At 41.2% G+C, this 8,815-nt stretch overlaps 1 protein-coding gene across 1 annotated transcript; it reads right to left on the bottom strand.

Annotated features, from left to right (window-relative positions):
• Nucleotides 1–3,509: 3,509 nt before the first annotated feature.
• CC1H2orf66 (chromosome C1 C2orf66 homolog) lies at nt 3,510–8,559 on the bottom strand. Its single transcript, XM_032594158.1, has 3 exons — nt 8,344–8,559; nt 6,366–6,564; nt 3,510–3,925 (listed from the first exon to the last, which is right to left on the bottom strand). Exons 1-2 carry the CDS (start codon nt 8,461–8,463, stop codon nt 6,385–6,387), a joined length of 300 nt encoding a protein of 99 aa, XP_032450049.1. The 5' UTR covers nt 8,464–8,559; the 3' UTR covers nt 3,510–3,925; nt 6,366–6,384.
• Between the last annotated feature and the right edge of the window lie 256 nt (nt 8,560–8,815).

Here is an 8,815-nt window from a genome sequence, read left to right on the forward strand (position 1 = left end):
CAGAGGCATCCGCATTACTTTGAGAAGAAGTGGAATTGTTACAGCGGTAATAAAAATAGCAAGAAGAAACTTTTCAGACTTTCTGACTGATTTTTGAGGAATCAAAATGGAATGTCTGAAGGAAGCAGAACATTGAATGGGTGCCATGACAGTAGAATTAAGAGTACACAGGGAGGAGATGACTCCATCCTTTCTCCTTTTCAAGGGGTCGAACCACAATGGGATGTGACCCTTTTGGGGAGACAATTTTTCCATAGTTCTCTCACTTTTCTGCAAAAGTTTTTGACAACTTTCAATCTGGGCTATATTTCCAAAGATGTCTGTAGAACAAACAACCTCGAAAGACAGACATATTGTCTTTCTCTGTGATAGAGGACAGATTTGTTTTCTGGCCAGTACAATAGATACAATGCTTCCATCTGGGGCAAAGATTGGGCATGTTTGCTAGTAGCCCCATATAAAAGTGGGGATATCCTAAGTTTGGGGTTCCTCAGCACAAACACACTCATGTGCAGCAGGTGCTTGGATTCACCTCCATGTGGCTCCCATGATACTTCGGGTATAAGAACCAATGTGGATGTACAACTCATACTGCCTGCAGCGCCACGAGTAATAAAATGTGCTGCCTCAGACCCAGGGGTCTCATGTGTCTATTAGAATCTGTGAAACTGTAGTAGGATAGTGTGCGGCTTACAAGTCACACTTCTAAGTGTGACTTAGAAGTCACACTCTTAACAGTTCTTTTTTTAAGAAAATTTTTTTTAATGTTTATTTATTTTTGAGACAGAGAGACAGAACATGAACAGGGGAGGGTCAGAGAGAGAGGGAGACACAGAATCTGAAACAGGCGCCAGGCTCTGAGCTGTCAGCACAGAGCCCGATGCGGGGCTCGAACTCACAGACCGTGAGGTCATGACCTGAGCCGAAGTCAGACGCTTAACCGACTGAGCCACCCAGGTGCTCCTCTTAACAGTTCTTGACTACCCTAGTTCTGGGGTAGGGGACAACAGGTCATGGCCTGGGAATGTGGGACTCATTAAAGAGGAGCAGAGTCAGTGTTGAAAGGCTGTCAGAGGACTATGTAGAGAATTACCATGGGCCCCAGAGAGCCTGGATCAATTGCAAAGCATTGAATTTCACTGGAAGAAACATGACATTTCTGCTGTTTACCTAGCAATGGTTCTCAGCCAATGTCTGAGGACCAGGTGTGCTAAATGGTCATACAAGTGGAGACTTGTCCTTCCCCAATGGCCAATGGCATCACCACCAAGAAACTCCAGTCAGTATGGAGTGCAGGTCATCCATCAACAGCTATCTCCCAATGTGAGTTTTCCAGCAGAAGGATGCATGCTCCTGCCTCGAGACTTTGCAGGCTCATAGTTAAAAGTCCGTGTGCATGCTCTTCCTTTTCAAGGCCCTGAAATTAATAAGTATTCCCTTTGTGGCAGTACTGACACCCAGAACAGGGTTGGTAAAAGGAAAGGAAAACCAGTCACTGCTACTTGAGTGGAACTAGAGGGTGGTACAACACTCCTTACTACTCTACCCTTTATTTGAATACTTTATTTTTTATGAGGAATAGCTCATTGTCGGTAATTACTTATGTCTTTTATTTTTACTTATTTTTTTATGAGTGAGAGAAAGAGTGAATGTGAATAGGGGGGCAGTGGGAGAGGTATAGGGAGAGAGAGAGAACCTTCAGCAGGCTCCAAACCTAGCGCGAAGCCCAACACAGGGCTTGATCTCACCACCCTGACATCATGACCTGAGTCTAAATCAAGAGTTAGATGCTTAACTGACTGAGCCACCCAGGTGCCCCTAGTTCTATCTTTTAAATGGTTAAACACAGGGGCAGCTGGCTGGCTCAGTCAATTAAGCACCCAACTCTTGATTTGGGCTCAGGTCATAATCTCATGGTTCGTGAGATCAAGCCCCACATTGGGTTCTGCTCTGACAGCACAGAACTTGCTTGGGATTCTCCCTCACACTCTCTCTCTCTGCCCCTCCTCTGTTCACGTTCTTTCTCTCTCAAAATAAAGAAATAAACTTAAAAAAAATTTAAACGCTAAAAAAAAACCCCATAATCTTGATATAAACTAGAAGCAGCTTCTATTACCATATAATAGCACAATAGCACACCTTCAGTTCGACACATATTAAACACTCACTACATGTACAGCATTGTGCTAGGTGCTGGAGAAATAAAAATGGCTTAGATATGATCTCTGCTCCCAAAGACCTCACAACCCTCCAGAGAAAAGACACACACACACACACACACACACACAACTAGTTAAAACAGAACAGATTAAACCAGATGCAGAAATCTATTTTTCCATAAATATTTTATTATTGATATTCAGTATCAATCATCCACAAGAAAGCCACAGAAGACTATCGTGAAAGGTACAGACTAATGTTTCTAGGATGCCAATGTTTTTGCATTCTAGTATAATGTTCGTTTTTCAAGAATCACAGAGAAAATGATGTGGCTCTCCATAATGATACAGGAAAAGCAGCTATCCCAAATGAAAATATGAGAGTCAGAATATTTCAGCCTAAGCTGGTGGAGAGAGGAGAAGGTCAGTTGGTTGTAAAAAAGGGACCTGTTTCTACTCCACCTGTTTCCACTCGCCATTCTTTTTTTTTTTTTTTTTAATTTTTTTTTTCAACGTTTATTCATTTTTGGGACAGAGAGAGACAGAGCACGAGCAGGGGAGGGGCAGAGAGAGAGGGAGACACAGAATCGGAAACAGGCTCCAGGCTCCGAGCCATCAGCCCAGAGCCTGACGCGGGGCTCGAACTCACGGACCGCGAGATCGTGACCTGGCTGAAGTCGGACGCTTAACCGACTGCGCCACCCAGGCGCCCCTCCACTCGCCATTCTTAAGAAGCTGTGTGTGCAGAAGAACCAGAGCTGAGTGCAGCTGGGATATTTGGTGTAACACAATGTCCACCTCTGAACGATGGCAGGGAACATCTCCTAAAGACTCTAGCGATTCCTAGAATCCCCAGTGCCTTTGCTTTCCATTTCAACTTAACTGTGGATATTTATCACTTCCTCTCCCTTGGTGTGAAACAAACATTGTGAGGTCTTTCAGTGGCATATGCTGAATGCGGGAATGCAGCCTCTTTTCAGGAAAAAGAGCAATTTTAAGCCCAAATCTCTATTATACATAATGAACGATACTAAAAATGAGCAGAGTCCTTTTCCAGTAAAAAATGTTTATTGATAGGGGCACCTGGGTGGCTCAGTCGGTTAAAGGTCTGACTTTGGTTCAGGTCATAGTCTCATGGTCTGTGGGGTCCGTGAGTTCGAGCCCCGAGTCGCGCTCCGTACTGACAGCTCAGAGCCTGGAGCCTGGAGTAGAAACAGGTCCCTTTTTTTACAACCAACTGACATTCTCCTCTCTCCACCAACTTAGGCTGAAATATTCTGATTCTCATATTTTCATTTGGAATAGCTGCTTTTCCTGTATCATTATTCTGTGTGTCTCTCTCTCCTCCCCTCCCTTGCTCATACTCTGTATCTCTCTCCTTCAAAAATAAATAAACATTAAAAAAATTTTTTTTTAATGTTTATTGATAAAAGGTAATAAGCACACAAGCTTGAAAGACAAGCTTAAAAGAAAGGTAATTTGAAAGATCATCATCTCTTTGGACTCTACAGTATTTTTGTAACTCTTAGAAATATGTCCAGTGCTCTACATTGATGTTTATGGTTTATAGAATGGAAAAAAGACTCCAAAAATATGCACATAAGTCACATATGTCCCAAAGCTCGACCCATTTATATGTAAATCTGGAAATGTAGAATAAAACCATTATAAATTGACAAAAGTGGAGGGGGAAAAGGTTTAGCCATGACCATGATTGAATTTTTCTGATGAGAAGCTTGATCTGTAGTTTTAAAATAGCCAGACACCTGAAAGAACAAGAAAATGTTATCATGAAATAGAAAGTGAAGACTCTTCAAGCAACACAATGACCCAAAGGGCAACATATTTCAACAAAGACTCTTTTTGTTTTTCTTTTCTAATCAGAGATGTTAGGAAAGGAGCGCATGTAATTATGAAATATTCTCCTGGGGCGCCTGGGTGGCTCAGTCAGTTAAGGGTCTGACTTCGGCTCAGGTCATGATCTCACGGTCTGTGGGTTCGAGCCCCGCGTCGGGCTCTGTGCTGACAGCTCAGAGCCTGGAGCCTGTTTCAGATTCTGTGTCTCCCTCTCTCTGACCCTCCCCCGGTCATGCTCTGTCTCTCTCTGTCTCAAAATTAAATAAATGTTAAAAAAAATTGAAATATTCTCCTAATAGAAGCTTAACTTCTCTCACAAAGTTGAAAAATTCCCATCACATTACAATACTACCAACTTGGTGTTTTTTCCGTTTCCTGCCCTTAAACATTACCTCATTCCATGCTCACATGACACTATTTATTTGATATTTTCTCTGATAGTATCTGTGAGTTAGAGATCAGTGTCTGCAATTTATAAATGAAGAAACTAAGGCTCACAACCAGATTGCATGCAATTCTGTCTCATACTAAAGCAGATACTGTGATATTAATAACTATTCTTTACTTTAGTGTTTAATAGCCTAGGGCCCAAGAGTGAATATTAGTCAAGGCAACCCTTCCATAATGGCTTCCCGTTCATTCTATTTCATTTTCTCATTGTAAGAGCTTTCAAGCACATATGCCACATAGTAAATTGCATCTTCCATTTAGAATAACAATCATTATTTTAAAAAATCATCACATTTAAAGGAACTAATAATCAAAATGCTTTCCCATACACAATAAAGTACAGCAATAGTATGTATATTCCTCACAATTTCATCCCTACCCATTGGAAGAATGGGAGTGGATTTTAATCATGATTCAGTTCCCTTTATTATTTAGCCAAACAAAAAGTTAATAGACTAGAATCACATTGTGTTTTCTTGGAGTACACCACACCTGTTTCTTGTTGTTTTTTTTTTTTTTTTCCTAAATGGTAAATATCTATTTGATAGGAATGCTCAAGTAATAAGAATAGGGGCACCTGGGGGGCTCAGTTGGTTAAGTGATCAACTCTTGATTTCAGCTCAGCTCATGATCTCACTGTCATGCTCCACACTGGGCGTGAGCCTGCTTGAGATCCTCTCTCTCTCACTCTCTCTCTCTCTCTTCTCCTTTCCTGCTTGCTTGCGCATGTGTGCTCTCTCTCTCTCACTCTCTCTCTCTCTCTCAAAAAAAAAAAGAATAATAAAACACAAATTTTAAACATAAATAAATTTCTAATTTTTTTTTCCATGAGGAAAGTGCCATCTTTACAATATTTTACTTTTTTTTCTTTAGGTGAGGAAGTTCAAGCTCAAATATATGTTTATTACTTTTTTCCAAGAAGACAATTTTTTTAACTTTTCTTTCTATTAAATCCAACTGCACAATTTGACATTTTTAAAGTTTATTTATTTATTTTGAGAGGGTAGGGGAGGAGCAGAGAGAGAGAGAGAGGGAGAGAGAGAAAATCCAAGCAGACAGCTCAGAGCTTGAATCCAGGCTCGATCTCATGAACTGTGAGATCAAGACCTGAGCCAAAATCAAGAGTTAGATGTTTTTAACCAACTGAGACACCCAGATGCCCCACTTTATTTCTTTGTATATGATTTCCACATAACTAGCTATATGACCTGGTATTCAAAAAAGATAGGTAAAAGTGTGTGATATTTCACTATATTTACTAATCCTATTAAGAGTGATAATTCTAGGGGCACCTGGAAGGTTCAGTTCATACAGCAGGTGACTTTTAACCTCGGGGTTGTGAGTTAAACCCCATGTTGGGCATACAGACTACTTTAAATTAAAAAAAAAAAAAAGAGTGATCATTCTATTTTAATATATCTCTTCCCAGAAAACTATGCTTATAAAATTATAAACTTTCATTTCTTTTTTTCTTTTCTTTTTTTTTTTAATTTTTTTAACGTTTATTTACTTTTGAGACAGAGAGAGACAGAGCATGAACAGGGGAGGGGCAGAGAGAGAGAGGGAGACACAGAATCTGAAACAGGCTCCAGGCTCCAAGCTGTCAGCACAGAGCCCGATGCGGGGCTCGAACCCACGGACCGTGAGATCATGACCTGAGCCGAAGTCGGACGCTTAACCGACCAAGCCACCCAGGCACCCCAACTTTCATTTCTTTTTAAAACCAGGCAGCGAAATACATGAACCAAATCCAAATATTAACGGTGATGAGTATCATCAGAACTGAGCACATATTTCTATGAGGAAATAAAATCATTTTTCCAAATAAATACTTTCAAAATCTCTTTATGACTGAGTTGTTATAATTGGACAGATCCTGGGAATAAAGGGATAACTTACCTGTGTTCAGAGGAAATATTCAGCCTTTGATGTAATTAGGAAAGGAGTTTTTCTGCTCCTCATAATCTGCAAATGCAGAAGCAAGAAGTTCTGATTGGAAAGAGAGGGGTCTGGGATTCTCATTCATGGAGAAAGTGTTCGGAAATCTCCCAAGATCAAGACCTCTTCCCTTAAGATATGCCTGAAGGGTTCTGAAAAACTGAAGAGAGAAAGAAAGTGTTCAATGCGGTATGTAAATTAAATATAAAAAATACTCAGAGACGGATATTTTCCCCCTCTTTTTTCCTCCGTGAATTGACTTTAGGGCTAATCTAGGAGGCAGGAGGTAGAAAATCCAGAAATACAAGTACAAACTTTAGCTACTTCTCCTACTTCCCCTCCACTGTCCTTTACCCTGCCTTGTTTTTGTGTTTTTTTTTTTTAATTTTTAAAAATGTTTCTATTTATTTTTGAGACAGAGAGAGACAGAGCATGAGCAGGGGAGGGGCAGAGAGAGAGGGAGACAGAGACTCCGAAGCAGGCCCCAGGCCCTGAGCTGTCAGCACAGAGCTCCACGCGGGGCTCGAACTCACGGAGTGTGAGATCATGACCTGAGCTGAAGTCGGACGCTCAACTGACTGAGCCACCCAGGTGCCCCTACCCTGCCTTGTTTTTGACATTTCAACCCTAAACAAGATAATTCAACATTCTTGGTGGAGATTGAGAGAGGAACATCAATTATTTAATAGCATCACGGTCAGAGGGTCCTTTGTAAACCACCTCTGAACCACTTAGGTCAGAGATTAAATGGAACTTCACAGTGGTCAAGCTCTGGGCCTCCTCTCTGAAGGTGAGATCCTGGCCATTGTCTTCTGCACCAGTTCTTTCAGGCATGCGTTTTTCTTTTTTTTTTTTTTTCTTTTTTTTTTTTAATTTTTTTTTCAACGTTTTTTTTATTTATTTATTTATTTATTTTTTTGGGGACAGAGAGAGACAGAGCATGAACGGGGGAGGGGCAGAGAGAGAGGGAGACACAGAATCGGAAACAGGCTCCAGGCTCTGAGCCATCAGCCCAGAGCCCGACGCGGGGCTCGAACTCACGGACCGCGAGATCGTGACCTGGCTGAAGTCGGACGCTTAACCGACTGCGCCACGCAGGCGCCCCCAGGCATGCGTTTTTCAAAAAGCTTTCCTTTATAAAATGGATACATAGAAGCTTGCAAAGGGCTGCTTGGTTGTTTTAACCCTATACTGTCATATTTAACCCTATACTGTCATCATTTTCTTTAGGGAAACTATTTTTTGAAATAGTAATGCCAGCATGTTTATTGTATTTGGCATATTTTCAAAAGAGAATTTTTACTGATGTTTTGAATTCTATTTCCTAGATAGATTTATCTTGAAAATAATGCTTGGGGAGCACCTGGCTGACTCAGCTGGTAGAGCGTGCAACTCTTGGTCTCAGGGATGTGGTACTGAGCCCCACATTGGGTGTAGAGATTACTTAAAAATAAATCTTAAAAAAAAATAAAGAAAAGAACGTTTGGTAAATTGAAAAGAATGCAGGTCAACTTTCAGTTTTTGTAATTGAGCTTTGCACGTGTTGGTCATATGAGAATTGATTTTATTATCAGTTCAGTCTGAGCTATGCAAAAATCAATTCCCCACGATACTCTTGATTTTGTATATGTGTGAGAAATACAGGCTATAAAGTCAATGTGTATGTACGATCATTTACAAATGTAAGGTGTCGTGTGTACATAAAATCATTTCTATATATAAATTTGCTTCTCCTTACAGGACAGATATAAATTGGGCAGAAGAACAATAGGATACCAGCTACTAGGCTGCAAAGCCCTTGACCAGATTTCTCGGCAGGAATCGCCTTGGCACTTGGTAGCCTCCTCACCACCGTGCTCCAACAGAGTGCAGTGTGCATAAATCCAGAGAGGTGCCAATTTCACCCTGCAGCCCAGCATGCCCCAGGGTATGCTCTTACCAGCTCTCTGTTCCGGGGATTGTTGAGCGGCTTCCATTTCTCTCCGTTTCTCACTGTGGCTCCAGGCACAAGCCCAAGTAGCACCAGGACAACACACAGCAGCAGGAGTGCTTTGGGCATGGTGGAACGAAGCTGAGTGGAAGGCAGGATCAGGGAGATATCAATGGTCTGAGAGACAAGAGGGAAAGAAAAGAAGAAGGAGGAGTTGGAGGGGTAGGAGGAAGGTGAAGGAAGAGGGAGGAGGAGAGAAGGGAGGGCGAAAGTAAAAAGAGAAAGAGGAAACATTTTTAAAGAGAGACAGGGAGGAAAAAATAGTATATTGGTGCACCTGAATTTTGCAGCCCTCTTTTTTCCCCATGTTTATTTGCAGATGAAGACCCCCAAATCCAGTTTATTAGCTTAAAGGAGTCTATGATGATAACATTATACAGTGATGAGAAAAGCAATTATGAATACAACCCAGAAAGTCTGA

Source organism: Lynx canadensis, chromosome C1 (genome assembly GCF_007474595.2).
Source record: "Lynx canadensis isolate LIC74 chromosome C1, mLynCan4.pri.v2, whole genome shotgun sequence".
Classification (NCBI taxonomy): domain Eukaryota; kingdom Metazoa; phylum Chordata; class Mammalia; order Carnivora; family Felidae; genus Lynx; species Lynx canadensis.